This window comes from Cornus florida, unplaced genomic scaffold (genome assembly GCF_030987335.1).
Source record: "Cornus florida cultivar Cherokee Brave unplaced genomic scaffold, ASM3098733v1 CherokeeBrave_3.0.0_Hap2_Chr11, whole genome shotgun sequence".
In the NCBI taxonomy this organism is placed as follows: domain Eukaryota; kingdom Viridiplantae; phylum Streptophyta; class Magnoliopsida; order Cornales; family Cornaceae; genus Cornus; species Cornus florida.
This window is the reverse complement of record NW_026775581.1, coordinates 64,451,945-64,475,259: the sequence shown is the minus strand read 5'-3', so window position 1 is coordinate 64,475,259 and position 23,315 is coordinate 64,451,945. Positions and strand designations below refer to the sequence as shown.

Sequence of the window (23,315 nt, the reverse complement as noted above, 5' to 3'; positions counted from 1 at the left end):
CTGAAGTCACTGGGATATATCTAATAAATGAAGTCAATCACAGATAAATATATTAATATAAGAGCTGACATCCAAAAATAGCATGCATAGAATAATAAAAATAATGTACAGTACATTATAGTGTCTGGGCCAACAGACTGGCCGCAAAAATATAATAACTATATCAAAGTAGCAGTCTAAAATCACAGATATATAAAAAATGATAAAAAGTAAAGAGATAGAGATCAGGCAAAGGAAGTAGGGCGAGTGGGGCGTAATCCCCGAATATCTCTGGATAAATCCTGTAACACAGCCATGACGTCTGAGCGGAGAGATGCCACATCAGTGTTGAGGGAGGCCACATCTGACCAAAGAGAGACAACTGTGTCCTCCAAGGTCTGTATACACTCTCCTAGGCTAGGTGTCGGAACTGGAGCATAAGGGATAACTGGATCATGTATTGGAGATATATCCTGACCCTGCTCCTAAGAATACAATGGCGACCCTGCCGGAGAGTTATGTGGTGACTCCTCTAGAGGCTCTGGCTCTAAATCAATATCCATATGCACGTCCGCAGTTGCCAGTGGGTTTGTTGGATCATGCTCTGCTGCTGTTGCCTACTCTGCCATCTCTACTTCTACAGCCTCCTTTGCTACTAGAATGGCGTCCTGCTCTAAACTCCTGATAAGAGCATTATAGCTCTTATTCTAATCTTTCTTGCCATAGTGGCAAGCCCCTGACTCAGTATGCTCTTCCGGATGAAAGGGATAATGCTGGTCCTAGAGGATCTATGTAATCAGATGTCCAAAGGGGAAGAAAGTGGCTCACTTAGGCTTGGCCTTGCTGATGTAGCTTGCATATAATCTCATCATAACACTCTAGATGAGTGCAGGAACAGAGAACCAATGCCCTGTATAGAAGGTATAAAGAGTAGCTAGAAAGTCTGAGCATTTCTGGATCTTATGGCCCGCTACAAATACGTTTCGGTACAAGACCGAATCAAAGAACCAGAAATCGTTGGGCAGATAAGTCCGAGTGGTAAATGTTTTGCCATCACTGTAGTGGCCGGTCAGAGCAATGGCCATATCTACGTAAGATGGCTGCCTGAGAATAGGATACTGAAGGCTAGGAGGGTAATCATATGGGCATCGTGAGGATATAGCCAGTGACTCAACTGTGATGCAGATGGAGTGGCCATCGATAGTGGTCCACAGTTCCGATAGCTTACTCGGGGCCGGTCGGAGATTCTAGAAGAACAACCGGACGAGCCTCGAGTAAACAGGATAGGTAACTGGAGCAAAAATGGCTGAAATGCCCCACCGGTCAATGTCATCAAATGCCGCCTGGGTCAGGATCAACCGAGAAAAGAAGGCAATGTCGAAGACCAACTCATGCGCCACCTGAAGGCATGAATGTCTCCTGCTAGGTCTGTCTCAGACCTGGCCTGGCAGTGCTGGTGGTGGTAAAGGAGGTGGTACATACTCAGCCTCATCTGAAGAAGATGATGTAGAAGCCGAAGACTGTAGTCTGGTGTCGGCTGATGAGGACTGAACTGGAGCTGGCTCTAGAGTTGGGTCCTGAACGTGAGAAGGTCCTGTCTACTCCTCTAAACGCGGTCTCACTCTGCGCTCATACTGTCGGTGGGAACTGTCTTTACCCTAGCCATGGTCTGCAAAAAGAAAAGAAATACTTGTAACTGGAGTCAGTAACAGATAATAAAGAATTGAAGCACAACATATAGAAACAAGTGTGTCAAGTAAGATAGACAATTCAGAATGAGTTACACGAATCTATGCAAGTGATGACGTCGCCAAATAAACAGTGACTAAGTGAAACATACTAAACAGTATAAGTATGGAAAACATCCAATGTGGAAAACACAGGCATTGGGCATAAATAAGATAGTGTGGAACACAAAAGATGGTGTAGGAGGTGTATGTGCAAATCTGTGATACTTGATCGATCAGGAAAATATGAGATCGATCCAAGTTGGATCGATCAGGATTAAGTAAGATCGATCTTTCTCTGATCGATTAGAGAAAAATTTGATCGATCGAACTGCGGTGAAAAATTTAAAAAGTCACATATCTGTGACGTTGATGACACTAGGGCCTCAAGAGCAAGCTCGTGGGCCCTGTCACACATCAACAACTCAACAATGGTCATTAGATAGGCCCGTGACCCCCTGAATCAAAATCGGAATCAAAAATATAAAAATATATACATATATGTACACATATATATACATACTTGGAAACTTCATATATAGCAAGAAATCTAACATGGAAGCTCAGATCTTACATGGCAAACATGCAATCATCAAGATTAAAGCTCAAAATTAAAAATACAACTCAAAACTTACCTAATATGAGAAGAAAGAAGTGGAGACAAAAGAAAGATGACGAGATCGAGAAGAGAGATGATTCGAAGCTTAGTGATGTCGCCAGAGGTTAGGAAGAAAGTGCATGTAACCTCGATCATAGTTCCTAGCCATGTGTATGAACCCAGAATATATCTAGACGTCGCAAGAAATGAAAAGTAAAATAGAAATGAGGGAGGAATAGGGTTGTAAACCCTACGAAGCACTAGTTTTTAACATCTTTAGTAAGACGTTAGGCTTTTTTAGCCCGGATCAAATATCTTATTATGCATCCCCTCCTTGACGGGGTGAAAAGCACTTTGAACCCCATCCAACAAATTGTTCCCTAAAGAACTCATTGGATTTGATTCAAAAGACATTGATGGTCCTTTATCAAAACAACTCTTGGGCTTCCATGCCCTTTGTTTTAAAGCAGCATTCTTTAAATTCACATTGGAAGATGGACTTTTTGAAGTTCTATGTTCAAGCAAGGACTCGACTTTTTCACATTCATTGTCACGATATTTTTCCACAACACAAACATCTTCATGCTTATTTATTAAATTCGGGGTTGGATTGAATATATTCAACTTCACCTTTATGTAGCCAAATGAGATTTTTATTATCCCGGTCTTACAATTGATGTTAGCATTTGAGGTTGCCAAGAAGGGACGGCCAAGGATAAAGGGAATTTGGCTCTTTCGATTTGGAACCGGTTCCATGTCAATGACTACGAAATCGACCAGGAAGAAGAATTTATCAATCTTAATCAAGACATCCTCAATGATACCACCGGGCTTTTTAATGGATTGGTCAACAAGTTGTAAAACCACCGACGTCAGTTTTAAGTCTCTTAAGCCCAATTTAACATATACCGAATATGGAAGAAGATTAACACTTGCTCCTAAATCTAAAAGAGCCCGATTAATGACATGGTCACCAATGATGCAAGAAGTAGTAGGTGAACCGGGGTCTTTGAATTTTGGGAGAGTGTTATGTTGCAAAATAGAGCTTACTTGCTCGGTTAAGACCACTTTCTTTGGTGCTTGTCTCTTGTTCTTCCTCTTTTGGGTGCAAAGATCTTTAAAAAATTTGGCATAAGCCGGAATTTGTTTAATTGCATCCAAAAGTGGAAGATTAATCTTCACTTGCCTAAACACATCAATGATTTCATTGGTCTTAATCTTTTGATTTTCAAGAGAAATGGATCCTTTCAAGGCATCCGGAAAATGGAGCCTTTAGCTCAAAAACTTCTTCAAAATCCTTCTTTGAATCATTTTTATCACAAGAATTTTTCAAATCATCGTTCAAAGCTTTTTCAACACAAGAATCTTTTACATCATTTGTCAAATCACTTTTCATCACTTTCTCATCAAGATGATCATGCACATGTAATGAAGGAGGAATAAAATATGGAATGAGACGGGTGTCAACTTTTGGTTGCATAGGTTCACTCTCTTCATTGGACATACCTACTTGGTTGACCATAATTTTCCCATTCCTCAAGGTTGTCACCGCATTGACATGTTCAATTGTGGGACCTTCCGATGAGGAATGAGTCTCCACAACAAATTGTTACTTTTGTGGGGCATTCAAAGGCATTTTCCCTCTCTCTCTAGCATTTAATGTACTAGCTATTTGCCCTACTTGGGTTTCTAGCTTAGCAATGGATTGAGAACGAGAATGAAGCAATTGAGTATTCGCCTCTAGAGTGCCTAAAGTGGTCAATACTTTTTCTTCAAAAGCGGGACTCTTAGAATTTCCTTGAGAATACGATGACTGATTAGGAAAATGAGAGTTAGAAAATTAATTGCCATGCGATTGAAATGATGATCTAAAACCTTGGGAACTTTGGCTTTGCATTAGAGGTGGGACATACTTCTCTTGAAAACCACCTTGGGGAGGGTTTGAGCCTTCCCCTTGGCTTTTTCAAGAAAAGTTTGGATGATTCCTCTAACTAGGATTGTAATGATTGTCATAGGGATTATTCCCTTGGTTAACAAATGCAGCATTAACTTGTTCATGGTGCTCACTTTACACATGTCCATGAGGACAATTGGAAGTAGAATGTAAGACACTAGAACAAGTCATACAAGATTCAGTAGATGTATGTTGATGATTAGGGGGGGAAGACACTTGATTTGCCGAATTGTGGTTGACCAAAAATTGATCAAACCTTTGAGTTAAATATTTCATCTCGGCGGCTATGTCATTTGAATTGTCAACTTGATATAAGTCAACATTCTTCCTTCCACCTAGAATTCCTTCCACCTAGAATTCTACCATTTTTAGAGGACAAAGATCTCTGCATGGAATTTTCTCTCATACTTTCATACAATTGCCAAACATCATTCTCATGTTTATCAAGGTAAGAACCACCCTGTAACGACCCGGTCATTTGCCTTCCTTTCCTTTTTCCTGAAATTTTACGAATAAATTTTTTTCGTTTAATTTTCTTTTGTGAGCTCTGTTTCGTGTCGCTTAGTGTCATCTCGAGTGCTCAGAATTGGTTTCTAAGACTCTTTCATGTGAATTGACAACTTCCTTTGAGAACCGAGTCATTTTTGCATTTTTCGTTTTTCGGACACTATGCGCTATTTCGTCTTTTCCCTATTCTGTCATTTTTCCTATTTCGTCTTATCTCCGTTTGTCAGTTTTTGACACAACCTCACTTCTCATGCTCGGAGTTGGTTTTTGACTTTACGTGCCTTCATCTTGAGTGGTTTCCTCGAAATACGTATCTTTATTTTTGCAAGAAAGTACTCTAGTTGCTCCCGGTGTCCACAGGGGCATAGATGCACAATTCTTCAGAATCTTTTTCATTTCTTGGGGTATTTTTCTTAAATATCTTTTGAAGATATTTTATTTCAGGGGCATCTAAGAAAATATCTTTTGGAAGATATTTTCATTCTGGGGTAATTTCGCAGTTAACCCTTTTTGTAGGGGCCATTGTGCAATTAACGAAAGTTATTACAAAAATGTTTCGTCTGGAGCCTGGATCCTCGTACTAGATTCATTTTCACTTTTTGATGACTCGTAAATTCATAGAATTTCCTTTTGGTCATTTTTCTCCAGTTTCAGAGTTTCTGGACCCGGTTATCGCCGAACTTGTTCGGGGCATAACTTTCTGTTCGGGACTCAGTTTTCAACGCTGTTTCTTCTGATGTTCATATTTTCTCATTTTAAATCTTTTTTGTTCATAGAGTTTTGCTGTTTGAGTGCGTTTGCTCAAAATCCACTTTTCCGAACCCGGCGGAGCCCTTTCGGGGCACTTTTTGAGACTTACTATAAATATGGGACTTAAGAACAAAAAAATCAGATTTCTTCTTCTTCCTCCTCTCCCATGGCCGGCCAAGCTCCCTCCCATGGCTGCCACTTTCTCTCTCCTCCTTTGATCCACTTTTCTTTGATGAAAAGTCTTCGGCCTTAACATTTGTTGTTCGTCTCGTCGTGCTCTACCATTATCCCTTATTAGAAACCATTTCTGACCAAATTTCGAGTTCAGGATTGAGGTCAAGTTTGGATTTTCATGGGGCTTCTTAGGGATTCATATAGATCATGTTGTCCCCGACAAAACCTAGGAGTTTTGTCGGATTCGGAGCCGTTTCAATTTGGTGGGGATTTGGGATTTTCATCTCAAATTGAGGTAGGACGTGTTATAGATTTAATTCTTGTTATATAACATGCTATTGATGCTTATACAACTTGATTGCATGCTTAAATATGAAATCTAGAGATTTTATTATTTAATTTTCTTGTATTGGATTTGATTTTCCCGGTTGCTTATGACTTGTTTTAAACATGTAGCATGGTAATATAATGCTCTATAATATGGTCATTGACATATATTAAATTGAGGGAATTTGAACAAGTATTAAAGATTTGATTTAATATTTATCTTGAATAAAATATTAAATCATATGGCCTTAACTAGCTTAAAATCAATATGTGTTAGCATATTAAATTAGGCCTTAGCATGCTCTCCAACATAGTTGAATTTGAAAGTGATTGGAGGTGTTTTGAAAATTAGTAATAATTAATTAATTAATTTGCCCCGAGTGCACTATTCACTCTATTTGAATTCTGACTTGATATTCTTAATTTACATGCCATATAGCTTCACATATATTTGATTTAGAATATTTGGTTAGGTTTTGAAACCTTTTATTTAATTAAATTCCATATTTAAGATTTAATCCTCATGGTGATATACAACTTGGAATTGTATTGTGGCATGCTAGAAAATTAAGCTTAGATATAGTTGTTCACATATATTAAATTGAGATTAATTGTATGAGAATTGCAACTTTTAATTTATATTTAACTGTAGTGAAAGTTTAATTCACATGGTCTTAAATTGAATGAAATAAACTTGTAATGTGATATTACATTAGTTCTTGGCATGTTTTCCAACATATGTTAATTTGAGAGCATTTGGTTAAGTTTAAAAATCAAGAGATTTTAATTAAAAGAAATAATTAAAATCTATTTTGTGGTCCCATTAGCTTAATTAAGGTTTTAACTTGATATTTGTATTGGCCATGACTTGTTTACTAGTATATATTAATTTGGGACTATTTGAAATTGTTTTAGAACCTTGGGATTTAAGTTAGCATGATTTAATTAAAGTTCTACCTTGTTGTTGTATTTAAACTCTTGAGCTTATGTTTTCAATATTGAATATATTGTTATCTTGCGTAATAATTTGCATACTTCATATTTAATATCATCCATGCATAGCGTGTAACGAATCGCACACTGAAGATTCGACATTCATCATATCATATTAGTTGTGGATTTAGAGCATGTATTGTATAGGTTTCCAAAATTAGTTGTGCTTGGTAGATGGTTGATTATCTTGCATATTCCTGTTGATATATGCGTTGTTGCACAACTTGTTAATTTTGGAAACTTGGGGATGTCGTTGTTTGACTATGGCTAGGACGTGGTTCTAATACGGGGGATAGTCCCTCTATATAGTCTAGTGCACACATAGGGAGGTTACCCATGGGTTAGTAACCCTAAAGTAACTATGTTGTCGGTCTGATCCGGCGTGACGTCCGAGTATCCACTTTGCTTGATTTCGGATTTCATTTTCAAGTTGATAACTAGATGATGTTGTAACTTGTTGTTTCTTATTTGTCGTTCCATTTTAAGTGACAGGATGTTAACTTTGCGAAATTGTGCTTTATGCGTTGTATTGGAAGTTCCAATGTTGGTTAAATTGTATCGATATTGAAAATCGTGTTTTGACGTTCTAATAAAGCTTAGGATTGATCCTATTGATTCATTTATAACATAGACGTTAGGTGGCATGACCCACTTCTGTTGTTTTCGTGCTTTAGATTCCAAACTGATAGCTTTAAGAAATTGTATTTTGTTGCCTTGTATAATATGTTTTTATGTGGTTAGACTGCATTGAAGTTGTGATTTGTGTTTTGATTGTTCAGCATGGCCTAGGATGATTCCTTAGACTTATTTAGAACATAGAGGTTAGGTGACATGATCACTTTAGTTGTTTCTGTATTCGAGATTGCAAGTTAATGCCTTTAAGAACTTATATCTTGTTGCTTTGTATAACATGCTTCCATATTGTTTAAATGGCATAGATGATGTGATTTACGCTAGAAACACTCTAAGGTAGCTTATGATGCTCCCTGAGTCTCATTTCGATATAGACGTTAGGTGACATGAACCCCTTTAACATGTTTCACCTTAAGGTGATAAATTTGTAAAATGCTAGGTCGATGCATGCTCATCTCCTACGAGTAGCTTTATGTTACTCACCCCTACGATACTGAGGCATATTTCAGGTACGAAGACTTGGTTCGTGACGCCTAACATTCCTTGGATGTCGTGTAGCTTTCAAGTTTCCATTTCATGCGAATGTTAGCATGAAATGTCATTTTGTAGACTTTTATGTCAAAATATGTATATTTGATTCCATGTATGTAATGTGTACTTAAGTACACTCCTTTCAGTATATTTCATATGTATGAGATGAGGCCGGAGGCCAATGACCATTATATTGTATTCTATGTACTTTTTAACTTCATGAAATATTGTGAAAATCTTAAAAAATCGCAAGTCATTGCTTCACAATGGTTGCATCGGGTGTGGGAATTCCATTTTTATTCTTTCATAGGGTCTCATTAATCTTGTATGAAGTGTGGCCAAGGGCCAAACGGTCAATTGACTCCATTTTGTATTTTTGGATTCCATATTTTCCATTTCAAGTCCATTTTTGCCTTTTTATCCGTGGGGGGTCGGATTTTGCATCGGCTATGTTTTTAAGCCATGGACCATTGTAGCGCATCTAAATAGGTAAGTTACGTTTGTGTGCATAGTCGTTTCCGGGCAAAACCTCATCGTTTGTGTTTTGAGCCTCCAACAGACTCATTTTGCGTTTTTGTTGCATATTCTGATCTAGGGGTATTCTAGACTTTTTAATTCAGTTTTATTTCCCTCTTTCAACATGGTTGAATAGAAAACATGATTTTAGGGGAGGTTTCTTTTTCGTGTTTTTCCAGAAAATGTCGTCTTAGCATCGGAAATCGCTTACGAAGTTCAGCTCTCAGTTTTTCAATTTAGCAGCATTTTGGGCATTTCACAGTGCGTATTTTTCAATTTTTCTTGGGAGTCATGTAGAAAACTCAATTTTGAGGGGGATTTCTTCTTTGTGTTTTTCCATAAAATGTCATCTAGGGCCTCAAAATCCCATTTTTTCCAGAAAAACCCCTGCTGCCAGGATTTCTTGCTGCCCATTCTGCCCCCTTTACATCTAAACGGTTACGAGAAGTTTGGTAACCGGTTACATGTGCATGGGCAGTGTTTTGGTCAAGTTTTTTGGTCTCCTAACCGGTTAGGAAGGCTTGGTAACCGGTTAGATGATCTAGGCTTTGCACTTTTTGACCGTTTTGCTCATTCTTCTTCCGTTAGCCATATCTTCTTCATCCAGACTCCAAATCAAGTGATTCTTGAGTCTAAATTCATTAATTTTTTATTGTCTTTCCAATGGTGTGCTCGGTGGCACCTATTTTTAAGCTAGAAATGACATTTTTGCCCCTAGGTCTATTCTTGTCCGTTTTTAAAATGTTGCTTCCGCATTTGTTTCCTTTGGGTTCCGTGACCTCATTGAGTGTCACATTGGTGTCTTAGAGATGTGTTGTCTCTTGAGACCATTGTTTTATTTTTTTTCTTCCGCATCTCGGATCCGGTTCGGGTTATCACAGGACACACTGGGTTGAAAAATCCAGGGTCGTCACACACCCATAGATGCATCTACCATTCCTTTTTGATTATCCGGTAAACTTTTGAAGAAGTATTAGATTAATTGCCATTTAAGAATGTCATGATGTGGACATTTCCTAAGCAAATCATTAAATCTTTCCCTTGCCTCATGAAACAGTTCCCCTTCCCCTTGAGAAAATTCACGAATGGAAGTTCTCATAGCATTGGTCTTTGATACCGGGTAGCACTTCTTCAAGAACTCTTATCGCATTTCTGCCTAAGAAGTTATCGAAAAAGGCCAAAGATTGTTGAACCAATATGTTGCTTTGTCTTTAAGGGTAAAAGGAAAAAGTTTGAGTCTTAACACTTCTTCTAGCATGTCCGTGTATTTCACGGTGGAACACACTTCAAGAAACTCATCCAAATGCTTGTATGATTCTTCACTTGGAAATCCATGATAATTAGGAAGTATTTGAATGGTTTGCAATTTAATCTCACAGTGATGTGCTCTAAATGGGGGCAATTGAATGTATGTCGGTGCATTGTATTCATTTGGAACATAATGATCACGCAAAACAATGGGAGGATTCCCAACCGATGGTGCTAAACGAACACCATGATTAACTTGAACCATGGGAGGTTGTGGAGCAAAAATTGGCCGAATCATTTATAATACCCCAATATTTTAAAGGATGTATAGGATTTATTAATTGGAATTAATTACTTTTATTTTATTTTTAAATGATTTAGTTGATTTAATTTGAATTGATTTTGTTTATTTTAATTTTTAATTAATTTGTTTTATTGAGTGCTTAGATTAATTGTTTTATTTTATTTATATTTCGTGAATTATTGATATGATGATTGTTGTGTGTGTGCTTAATTATTGATTGAATTGTTGGCGTGTTGATTTTATTGGTATGGTGTGACTTGGTTGTAATTTATTATTTTGTTTATGTGCTTAGTGTAATTAGTTATTTTAATTCAAGCGTTTATTTAATTATTTAATTTATTTAAATTAATTGGATTCGGGCTTAAGGAAAGTTGGACTAAAGGATGTGGTATTGGGCTTGAAGGAAGCCTTGTTGGGTTAACTAATAAGACCCATGGTTATAAAGTTATTTAAATAATTATCTTTACATAATTATATATAAATATAATTAATTAATAATTGTTATGGAAAGATATATATATAGATATATATTTATTGATATATAGGTATATATGATTTAATTAACCAATGGGTTATATATATATATATATATATATATATATATATATATATATATATGTAATATAATATATGTTTATAGATATATATTATTTAAAGATTATTATTTTATTTGAGAGTCCTAGATGGAATAGGAATATGATTTGGATTTTAATGTGTATAAATATACACATAAGGCTTTAGGGTTAAAGGTTGACACGTTAGACAAATAAGAGAAGTAGAGAGAGAAAAGGAGGAGGCTGAGAAAGAGGAAGCCGAATTAAAGAAAGAAGACGTCGGAATTGGAAGAGACAATCAAAGCTTGAATCGTCGGTTTCATTTCGAAACCTTCAGGCGAGTTTTCTCTATCTTTCCTCTTAGAACTCATAAGGATTTCACCTTGAGTATCAAAGTTTTAGGTTAAATTTATTGATTAAATGATGGTTAGAACGGAATACTTAAAACATGAATTATTATATTTTATTTTTGGAATTTTAGATTTTTATTGTTGAATCTATGGGTTGTATTTATTTTTAGAATGAACTGATATGCTTAATTTATGACCCAAGATGATTATTTAGGATTTATAGAAGTTTTGGAATTTTTCTGTATTTTTCTAAAAATTTTGTGGTATTTTTAAGAATTTGTTGTTGGTTTCCTTGATGGAGTCGCCACAACCAATAAAGCTTGAGAGTTGTGTGTGTTTAGGAGGTGGCCAAGTTTTACATTTATAAAAAGCTACTACTACCTTTCTCTATATAAAATATAGATAGGGCGAGTAGGGATCGTCCCAAGGGATTTGATGGTGTATCAAATTGTGAACTATGGTAATTAGGGTTAGTAGGTCGAGTGATCACACAATTGGTTGGTTGGTTGATTAAGCTAAATTGAATTCAACTAAATAAAATAATATGAGGTAAACAAGAGAGAGAGAGGTCTTGGGGTGTAGAGATCACCACCAACCAATACTTTTCTATACTACTAACAAGTGATCAATTGAGGGTAATGGATGTGTTGCAATATGATAAGGGTGTGTGTGCATTAGGTTGATTCAATTGGCAAGGATGACAAATCAAGCAAGTATTGTCTAAACATCATGTGAAGAGCACAATATATCTAAGCAATAGAGCATATATTGTCTAGACAACATGGGGATAGCACAATAAATCAAAACAAGTCATTAATCCTTCATTAAGCTCACAATCCACATGCAACACAATATTAGAGGAATATGCCATTTGGACTCACAAGCATGGAACATCAAACATCAAGAGTAGATTGTCCTCCCATCTAACATTATACTACCACTACACTAAATCTACACTACTAGCATGAAAATAAAGCTATCTAGACTAGGGGAGAGGCACAAACCATCAAGAATAGACATAAACCATCAAATGAACCAAAATAGCATTCATTAAGCATATCATCTTGATAATCTCTAGATCTATAGCATCAATACACATAGACATGCATCAAAAACACTAAATCTAGAGATAAGCACATGAATATCCTACTTTAGCATACATAGACATATGGGTAGCATAGAATAGTCAATTGGAAGCATTAAACCATACAAACCATGAAATAATCAAGATTTATATATACATGAATATCAAGATGTATCATACAACACTAATCCCTCAATAATACACAAGATTAGAGTATAGAAAGCATGTTTGGGGCTAACTCTAGCCCCAAGAAGATGTCTAGCCACTCATGGTAGTGATGATCCAACCCTCAAGGGCTAACTCCATAGCTGCTCCTTGTTAGTGAAGATCGCCTCCAATGGTTGCTCTAGCTTCTTCCCTTCTTCCTTTCTAAGAATAGCCTCCAAGATGATTTTCAATGTGTGACAAGAGACTCTAGACTCCTTTCCAAAAAGTGTATCATATTCCTTATATAGGTAGGTCAAATACACCCTATAATGAGCTGTGGTCGTGCAAGGCATATTCTCCAATGATTGGGTGAAGGACGGAATAAATGAGCTGGACTTTAACTTTTTCTCGTTGGAGGAAGTTCGATCGATCGAACCTTAACTTGGATCGATCGAAGATGGGTTCGATCGATCGAACTGTATCTTGGATCGATCGAAGTGGTCTGACTCCTCCGGATAAGGACAAGGCTGAGATATTTCGAAGATATTTATGGGGAAAAGGACAAAAGTGGTTGGTAGGCGTACAGCTGTGGATAAGATCAATCATTTGAATAGGACAAAATAGGGTTCGATCGATCGAAGGTGATGTTGGATCGATCGAACTTGGAATTTCAGCAAAGGCCAAGGTTGGATCTATCGAGAAGTACTGTGATCGATCATAGATATTCGATCGATCGAACTCTAAGTTGGATCGATCGAACTTTTCAGCTGCACAACTTTGATTCCTTTTTGCTCCTTTCTTTCTCCACTTTGCTCCCTCCTTTGGTTTATCTCAGGATTGCTTCAATTAAGCTCTTATTTGGCTGAGTTAGCTCAATTTTGGGATTAGTGCCTGAAAATATAAATAACACGTAATAAGTTTAAAACGGCAAAGTAAGATAGATAAAGGTACTAGAATGCTTAAGCTTAATGGGTTTAAATGCGCACTTTTCAGTGCTCATCACACCCCCAAACTTAAATATTGCTAGTCCCTAGCAATGAACTAAGAAGTAAAGGAATGAAATGAACAACTAAACAAGTATAAACTGGAAAGCAAGTAAAATGATAGCGCCACTTTCGTAGGGAACACGATTGCATTTAGCATATGCAACAAGCCTTTTAAACCCCTAGGTTACCCCTAGTGGACGAGTAAAGTCTCGTGAGGGTTTCCAGAAATGGTACCCACAAACATTAAGCTCATTCTTTCAAAAGAGGCACCAATATTGCAAACAAGCATTGGGAGAAAACTACCTCAAGTATGCAATTTTTCAACCGTTTCTAAGCAATCTCCCAAAATTTCAATATCAAGCAAGAAAGCATGGTCCTCCACACATCAAGAAAATGATCATAAAAATCGAAACAAGTCTAGAATCCATGTGAGAGGTCCGGCATCAAGTGTGTTGCTATCTTAGCTAACTAGAGAAGTAATCACATCCTTACCCTCAAACTAGCACACAAATCTAGTACCGATCATCAAGATAAGAGAGTGGACCTTTTATTAAAGCTTTATTGTTCTAGGTGTGCTTATTCTTTTCACTCTATTTTTTTTTATTGAGGATCAAAGATGGAAGTATTGTGCAATGTGTTGATCTCTTAAGCTTTCTAGAAGATTCATGTAGCGAGCTTTAGGTCAATGACTCCCAAACCAGATGGCTTTAGGGCATTAGGTGTTAAGACATCCCTACGGACTTACAAACTCAAATCAATTAGGCTACAAATCAAGACAACAACCATCTAATCATTTCCCACTTCTCACCTTTTGGGAGAAGTCCTCACTTTTATTACTTTTTGCAACTTCTTCTTCTTCTTTTTTTTTTTTTTTTTTTTCAATTCAATTATTAACCTAGAGTTTGGGCCCTCCACCTTTTGGCGCGAGAAGTTCACTGCTTAATGAGGCAAGAATCCCGGCTACTCAATGAAAAGGGGTTGTTATCCACCTTTATCAAGAATGAAAGCTTTCAATGCACTACTAGCCCAATTGGGATATAACCAATTCAATAATCAACAAAGCATGTACCCCACAAATGAATGCTAGTGTGCACTGGTGCTAGTGTAGAATCCTAGAATGAATCTCAAAACAATCACAAATTCAGGATGATGTGGACCACAAATGCAAGCAAGATATCAATCTTTTGAAAAATTTACTCCTAAATGGCATCCTCAAGGCATACAAGGAGTATTGGACTCTTAAGTCAAGCAATTTTTAAATTTTAAGCAATATAGTCCTCAAAAGATCAAAATCATAGCTAAAAATGGACCAAGTATAGAAATATCCCTCAAATACACAAGACATGCTCAAAATTTGAATTTTAAAGTAACACTGAAATATACACCAATACCCCCAAACTTAAACTGCACATTGTCCTCAATGTGTGAAGAGAACAAAGGAAGGAGTATACCAGTGCTTTAGACATTAATGATCAGGATAGAAGTATCCAAAGTGGGTGGCATGGCCCCCCCAAACTTGGGATAAACTATGGTCCTGAAAAGTTTGCACTCGGATAAACTCATTAGATAACAAGATAGGATAATCTGTGCACAGTGGACATGCAAGTGTAAAATAGGATAAATAGAGAATAGAGAGAGAGGTGTAAGAGTGGTCCTGAAAAATTAGGCAGCACTCTCTCACTGAAGTCACTGTGGTGTACCTGATGGAGTCAAACATACAAATATGAGATACTAAGAGACATTCATAATCAAAAAGCAATCTATAGAGAATATAAAGTACAGGTACATCAATAAAATAATAAAGCCGACAGACCGGCCGCAAAGTATAATACAGTAACAGTGACAGTATAATACAGATCCAGAATAAAAGAAATGAAAGCATAGAACAACTGGAAGTGGAGTCTCAGGAGGCCTGATCGTGAAGATCTGCAGTGGCTGAAGGTGCAGGTGCGGGTGCAGGGAGTCAGCTGGAGAGATCGGCAAAGCAAGCCATGACATCCGCCCTGAAAGAGGTGAACTCAGCTCGGTGGGCAGTGATGTCGGCTCGCATGGCTGCTACGTCCTCCTCCAGTGTCTGCAAGCGTGCTCCGAAACCGGGAGTGGGAACTGGAGACTCAGGCAGAGATGCCTCTGAAGAAGACTCCCGAACTCGCTCCTGAGCAGCGGCTCGATCACTGGTATCATCGGCATCAGCATCATCTGCAGCATCGGCATACTCCTCCGCAGGTCGCTCCGGGTCAATGTCCATGCGATCGGTAGCCCGACCGACTGGTGCGTCGTCCGCTGCGATATCTGCTGCTGCTGCTGAAGGTGCCGGCTGTGCCTGGGCTGCCTCCTCCTCCTCTAGTTCAGCTATTGCCTCTATAGCTGGCTCCTAAAGACTCTGAATAAGAGCATTGTAGCTCTTATTCCAGTCGCTCCTCCTATAGAAGCTGGACCGTGCAAGGGGCTCCTCATCTGGGGGCACTCTGTAGCGCTGGTCAAGAAGAATCTGCGTGATGAGGTGTCCGAAGGGCAGGACCTTGGACCACTTAGGGTCCTTCCTGGAAATGAAAGAATCATACAGCAACCTCATCACGCTCCAGATGAGGACTGAGATAGATACCCAGCAGCCCGTGTAAAAAGCGTAAAGAGCTGTCAAGTAGTCATGACGGCTCTGGATCTTGTGGCCCGCCATGTAAATGTTCTGGAAAAGAACTGTGTCAATGAACCAGAGGTCGTCAGGCAAGAAGGTCCTAGTGGCGAATGTCTGACCACCGGCATGATGGCCTGTCAAGGAGACAGCCATGTCAGAAAATGAAGGCCTATGCAGCCTCGGGTATGTCTCTGCAAGCTCAGGTGGACACCGGTGTGGGCACCGACAAGCACGGGCCAGAGTGTCAACTGTGATGACAATCTCGTGGCCGTCCAGTGTAGTGATCATCTCTGCGGTAGATCGTGGCGAGGGCCGGAGATGCTGAAAGAATAGCCGCACCAGTCGCGGGTATATAAGGCCGGTGACTGGGGCAAAGATGGCTAAGAGGCCCCGCTGCATGATATCCTGATAGCCAGACCGGGTCAGGATAGACTCGGAGAAGTACTCAGTATTGAAGTATGACTCCTGAGCCACGGTCATAGCTGCATATCTCGGCAACAACTGGTCACGGCGCTGAGCCAGTAGAGGTGGCTGCGGTGATGGCATGGCGGCTGCATTTGCCTGATGGCGCACAGGAGAAGGTGATGGTGTGAAGGCTGGAGGAGCCTGGGATGTAGATGGCATGTGGTCAGCTCCCTCCTCAGCCTCGTGGGATGGGGACTGAGGGGGAGTAGCCTGTACGGGCTCCGCCTGAGCATGAGATGGCTCTGCAACCATCTCTATCCTGGGCCGTATATGTCTGCGGGGTCGCTGTGGCCCCGAAGGTCTCCTGGCTGTACTCTTGTACCGCGGAGGCATGATCTGCAAAAAGACAAGAAAATATCAATATAAGTCAGTGCCAAATATAAGAATTTAAGTGCATAATAGAAACATGTATGTCAAATAAGATAGACAAAATACGGATGACATGAATCTATGATAATAATGAAATGTGAGTTATGCTAAGCAATGTAGGTATGAAATGCATCCAATGTGGAATATCACAGGCATTGTGCATATAAAGATAGCATGAAGACAACATGAGATGAATGGAGTGTGTATGTGTGATCTTTGAAAGTTCGATCGATCGAACTTTAAGTTCTATTGATCACCGAAAATTTTCGATCGATCGAAGTGAAAAATGTTCAAAAGTTGGATCGATCGAAGTGAATTGGATCAATCCAACACTTGGATCGATCGAAGCATGAAAGTGCACAAGATTGGATCGATCGAAGGTAGTGAAATGAAGTTCACTACTTCGATCGATCGAAGCACAAATTCGATCGATCGAACTGTGCGAATGCCGAATCTGAAAAGTCACAGATCTGTGAGATTTAGAGCATGGGGCCCACACAAACGTGATTGTGGGCCCATCTACACAATAAACATCCCATCCTCAACACCCAAACACTCCCCAAACTCCACAAATCACATCACAATCCCCAATTTGGTTCGGCCGAATGGATATGTATATGTATATCATGTAACAGGAAATTCAAGCTTCAAAATGGATGATTTACACATTTATAACATAATTCGACATAGAAAATCAATAACATGCATCAATTTAAGCTTTTAAATCAAGAAATGGCTCGCGGTTTACCTCAAAACCGAGAGGGATGAGATGAGAGAGAGGGTGCGAAGCCGCGGTGAAAATAAGGCTCTACCTTGCCGGAATTGGCTCGCCGGAGATGGGAAAGATGATTGGAATGGAGGTTGGCCGGATTGAGATGAGATTGAGAGAAGAGGGAAACTAGGGTTTGGTTTCCTTTTGAAGTTGGATCGATCCAAAGTGATCGATCCAACTCGGTTATATTTTTAAAAACACGATATGCAGAGTTCGATCGATCGAAGATGGAGTTCGATCGATCGAACTTAGGTCTCCACTCTTAATGGCATTTTTTTTTTTTTTTTTTAGAATAAATTTTGAAAAATCAAAGGGAATTAAATTAATGAGATGCAAATTTCGATCGATCGAAGAAAGATTTCGATCGATCGAAGAGGATAAAGAATGTACAAGTTTAAGGGTTCGAGAGTTGATATGTGTTGGAACCTTAGATCGATCGAACTTGGAATTCGATCGATCGAACATGAAAAATTTTGAAAAGTCCCGAGAGCATGCATTTTGGAATTTGGATGCAGGTCCAAAATTTTTCTAAGTGTTGGGACTCATGATCGATCGAACCACATGTTGGATCGATCGAAAGGTAGTTCGATCGATCGAAATGGTTTACGATCGATCGAACTTTTGAAAATTTAGAGATCCCAAGAGTATGCATTTTGGAGTTTGGATGCAGGTCCAAAATTTTTCTAAGTGTTGGGTGCAAAATGAGAGCTGGATCGATCTAGTCCATAGTTGGATCGATCGAACCAAAGTTCGATCGATCGAACCAAGACTTGGATCGATCAAAATTATGTCTAAATGCTCAAAATGACTTGAATGCTCATGCAATCCCTTACTCAGTTCCTTCCAATGTATATGAACCACAAAAACAGTATCTAAACTTCACAAGAATCAAAATGCAAGATAGAAATGAGGGAGGAATAGGGTTTTGACATCCTACGAATTTCGGTGCTAGTCTTTAACGTCTCTAACAAGACCTTGGGCTCTTTCAGCCCGGATCAAAGATCTTGCAATGCATCCCCTCCTTTTTGGGATGAGAGATGTTTCGAGTCACTCCCAACAAATGGTTCTTAGAAAAACTTGTTGGGGTAAACTCAAAAGACGTCTTGAGTTCCTTGTCAAAACTTTCCTTGGGCTTCCACGCCCTTTCACAACAAGAGTTCGAAATCACTTTTCTTGCATGCAATGCTGAAGATGAAGATGAAGGCTTTGAAACATTGTTCATGCACAAAAGCTCATTCCTTTCACAAGCAAGATCATGATATTCCTCTACCACATTAACCTCTTCTTCATATTTGTCAAATGGATTGGGTGTGGGGTTAAAGATGTTCAACTTCACTCTCATGTGCCCAAAAGAAATCTTCATTATCCCCATCCTACAATTTATGTTGGCATTTGAGGTTGCCAAGAAAGGACGGCTAAGGATAACCGGAATTTGGTTCTTTAGATTGGGCACCGGTTCCGTGTCAATGACGACAAAGTCAACCGGGAAGAAGAACTTATCAATCTTAATCAACACATCCTCAATTATCCCCCTAGGCTTCTTAATGGATCGGTCGGCAAGTTGTAAAACCACCGACGTCGGTTTCAATTCACTTAGGCCCAATTTGACATAAACTGAATAGGGAAGAAGGTTAACACTAGCCCCTAAGTCAAGAAGTGCCCGGTTGATGACATGTTCACCAATGACACAAGATGTTGTAGGTGCACCGGGGTCCTTAAACTTTGGCAAAGTGTTGTGTTGTAGAATGGAACTCACTTGTTCGGTTAAGACCACTTTTTTTGATGTTTGGCTCTTGTTCTTCCGCTTTTGGGTGCATAAGTCCTTTAAGAATTTGACATAAGTCGGAATTTGCTTAATTGCATCCAAAAGTGGAAGATTAACTGTGACTTGCCTAAACATATCCATTATCTCATTGTTCTTGGTCTTTTGCCTTTCTTTTGAAATGGACCCTTTCAAGGCGTCCGGAAATGGAGCTTTTTCAAAAACTCTTTCAGCATTTTCTTTCAAAGAATTTTCAGCATTGGACTTGTTCAATTCATTGGATTTTAAATCACTTTTCAAAGAAGAATCATAAATAACATTTTTCAAAGAACTTTTCTCAAACACATTTTTCAACACTGTTTTCAATGAATCTCTTTGGAAATCATCTTTCAACTCACAATTTGAGGGCTTCTCATTCTCAAGATCATGCACATGCAATGAAGGAGGAATAGTGTGTGGAACGGGACGGGTGACAACTTGAGGTTGTACCGGTTCACTCTCTTCATTAGGCATTCTAACTTGATTGTCTACTACCCTACCACTTCTCAAGGTTATTACCGCATTGACATGCTCAACATTATGCCCTTCCAATGAGGATTTGGTTTCTACAACACATTGTTGTTTGATTGGGGCATTCACGTGCATCTTTCCCTTCTCTCTAGCATTAAGTGTTTCAGCTATTTGCCCTACTTGGGTTTCTAGCTTGGTAATTGATTGAGAATGAGAATGCAACAATTGAGTATTTGCTTCTAGGGTGCCCAAAGCATTTAAAACCTTTTCCTCAAAAGCGGAACCTCTAGAATTTCCTTAAGAATATGATTGGTTAGGAAAATGAGAATTAGCAAATTGATTTCCTTGTGAGTTATATGGTCTTGAACCTTGGGATCCTTGGTTTTGAAGTGGAGGTGGAATGTATTTCCCTTGAAAACCACCTTGGGAAGAGTTCGAGCCCTCCCCTTGGTTTTTCCAAGAAAAATTAGGATGATTCCTCCAACCGGGATTGTAATGGTTACCATAAGGATTGTTCCCTTGGTTCACAAATGTTGCATTAACTTGCTCAATGGGTTCATTTTGAATTTGTCCATGAGGACAATTAGAAGTAGAATGAAGAACACTAGAACAAGTCATACATGATTCATTTTGAGCTCTAGGAGAATGGTTAGGAAAGGAAGACACTTGATTCGCCAAGTTTTGATTGATCAATTGATCAAACTTTTGAGATAAAGACTTCATCTCGGCAATTATATCATTTGAGTGGTCAACTTGATGTAAGCCAACACTCTTCCTACCTTGAGAATTTCTACCATTCCTAGATGACAATGTTCTATGCAAAGAGTTTTCACTCATGCTCTCATAAAGACGCCACACGTCTTCCTCTTGCCGGTCTATATAAGAACCTCCCATTGAAGCATCAACCATGCCTTTATAATTGTCCGATAAGCTTTCAAAGAAGAATTGGACCAATTTCCATTTAGGCATGTCATGGTGAGGACACTTCCTAAGCAATTCATTGAAGCGTTCCCATGCCTCGTGGAAAGTTTCTCCCTCCCCATGTATGAACTCCCTAATGGCGGTTCTCATAGCATTGGTCTTCGAAACCGGATAGTACTTTTTCAAAAATTCTTGTTGCATTTCTGCCCAAGAAGTTATAGAAAAAGGCCTAAGGTTGTTGAACCAACACTTCGCCTTATCTTTAAGGGTGAATGGAAAAAGTTTCAGCCTTAAAACTTCTTTTGGCATGTTCGTGTATCGAACGGTAGAACAAACTTCAAGAAACTCATCTAAATGCTTGTAAGGTTCTTCACTAGGAAGTCCATGAAAGTTAGGTAGCATTTGGATAGTTTGTGCTTTAATCTCATAATGGCGTGCTCTAAATGGTGGCAATTGAATGCATGTGGGTGCATTATACTCATTAGGCACATAGTGATCTCTCAATGCGAGTGGTGGATTAGCAACTTGAGGTGCAACATGGACACCTTGGTTATATTGAGCTTGATTAATGATGGGGGGTTGTGGTGCATACATTGGCCTTGGAATTCCCATTGGAATTTGGCCTTGTTGTTGAGGAGGTTGATGAATGTATGGCCTAGGCATGCCTAATGGAACTTGCATATTATCATTTTGCACATTAGGGTGAAGGATGCCTTGTTGGTCTATGTGACCAAGGTCTTCAACATGATCATCATTGAGAGCATCCATTGGTAGATTGGTTCTATGTGAACTTCCTCTTCCCCTTGGATTCCTAATAGTGGATTCTAAATGCAAATCAAGAGGGACAATAGTAGGTCTCAATGAACGACGACCATGCATGCACAATGCAACACGAATAAGCAACTTTCTCAACAATGCAATTAAACTTCACAACCACAATTTTCAAATGCAATGTATGTCAAATAAATGCCTCCACGTGGGCCCCCGATTTAACTAAGGAGATTGAGTAAGAAGGTCTCACAATAGTCCTTTAGCACTTCAACTCCAAATTTAAAAGCTTAGCTTAGCAAAAAAAAATTTTTAGCAACTCTTCATTTTAAGCATTTTTCCTTTGCTTTGCTTTGCTCCTTAGCTTGGAAGTTCTTTGCTAGCTCCTTGCTCAATGCACCTTGTTAATGAAGAACAAACTTAATAAGTAATCAAAAACAGAAAATAAAAAGAAAGTAAAGACACGATCAAAAGAGTACTAATCCTAATTGAATTTCACAATTCGACGTTGCCAATTTAAAATCCCTGGCAACGACGCTAAAAACTTGTTGTTGGTTTCCTTGATGGAGTCGCCACAACCAACAAAGCTTGAGAGTTGTGTGTGTTTAGGAGGTGGCAAAGTTTTACATTTATAAAAAGCCACTACTACCTTTCTCTATATAAAATATAGATAGGGCGAGTAGGGATTGTCCCAAGGGATTTGATGGTGTATCGAATTGTCAACTATGGTAATTAGGGTTAATAGGTCGAGTGATCACACAATTGGTTGGTTGGTTGATTAAGCTAAATTGAATTCAACTAAATAAAATAATATGAGGTAAACAAGAGAGAGAGAGGTATTGGGGTGTAGAGATCACCACCAACCAATACTTTTCTATACTACTAACAAGTGATCAATTGAGGGTAATGGATGTGTTGCAATATGATAAGGGTGTGTGTGCATTAGGTTGATTCAATTGGCAAGGATGACAAATCAAGCAAGTATTGTCTAAACATCATGTGAAGAGCACAATATATCTAAGCAATAAAGCATATATTGTCTAGACAACATGGGGATAGCACAATAGATCAAAACAAGTCATTAATCCTTCATTAAGCTCACAATCCACATGCAACACAATATTAGAGGAATATGTCATTTGGACTCACAAGCATGGAACATCAAACATCAAGAGTAGATTGTCCTCCCATCTAACATTATACTACCACTACACTAAATCTACACTACTAGAATGAAAATAAAGCTATCTAGACTAGGGGAGAGGCACAAACCATCAAAAATAGGCATAAACCATCAAATGAACCAAAATAGCATTCATTAAGCATATCATCTTGATAATCTCTGGATCTATAGCATCAATACACATAGACATGCATCAAAAACACTAAATCTAGAGATAAGCACATGAATATCCTACTTTAGCATACATAGACATATGGGTAGCATAGAATAGTCAATTGGAAGCATTAAACCATACAAACCATGAAATAATCAAGATTTATATATACATGAATATCAAAATGTATCATACAACACTAGTCCCTCAATAATACACAAGATTAGAGTATAGAAAGCATGCTTGGGGCTAACTCTAGCCCCAAGAAGATGTCTAGCCACTCATGGTAGTGATGATCCAACCCTCAAGGGCTAACTCCATGGCTGCTCCTTGTTAGTGAAGATCTCCTCCAATGGTTGCTCTAGCTTCCTCCCTTCTTCCTCTCCAAGAATAGCCTCCAAGATGATTTTCAAT

At 38.7% G+C, this 23,315-nt stretch overlaps 1 protein-coding gene across 1 annotated transcript in view; it reads right to left on the bottom strand.

The window, feature by feature from the left end:
- Positions 1-857: 857 nt before the first annotated feature.
- Positions 858-23,315, bottom strand: part of LOC132281198 (E3 ubiquitin-protein ligase RSL1-like) — a 45,330-nt gene continuing 22,872 nt past the window's right edge. Inside the window, exons 3-5 of the mRNA XM_059782924.1 lie at positions 1,419-1,556; positions 1,240-1,322; positions 858-1,083 (exon numbers count right to left, since the gene is read on the bottom strand). Of these exons, the coding sequence (XP_059638907.1) occupies positions 858-1,083; positions 1,240-1,322; positions 1,419-1,556 (447 nt within the window). The remainder of the gene's footprint in view (positions 1,084-1,239; positions 1,323-1,418; positions 1,557-23,315) is intronic.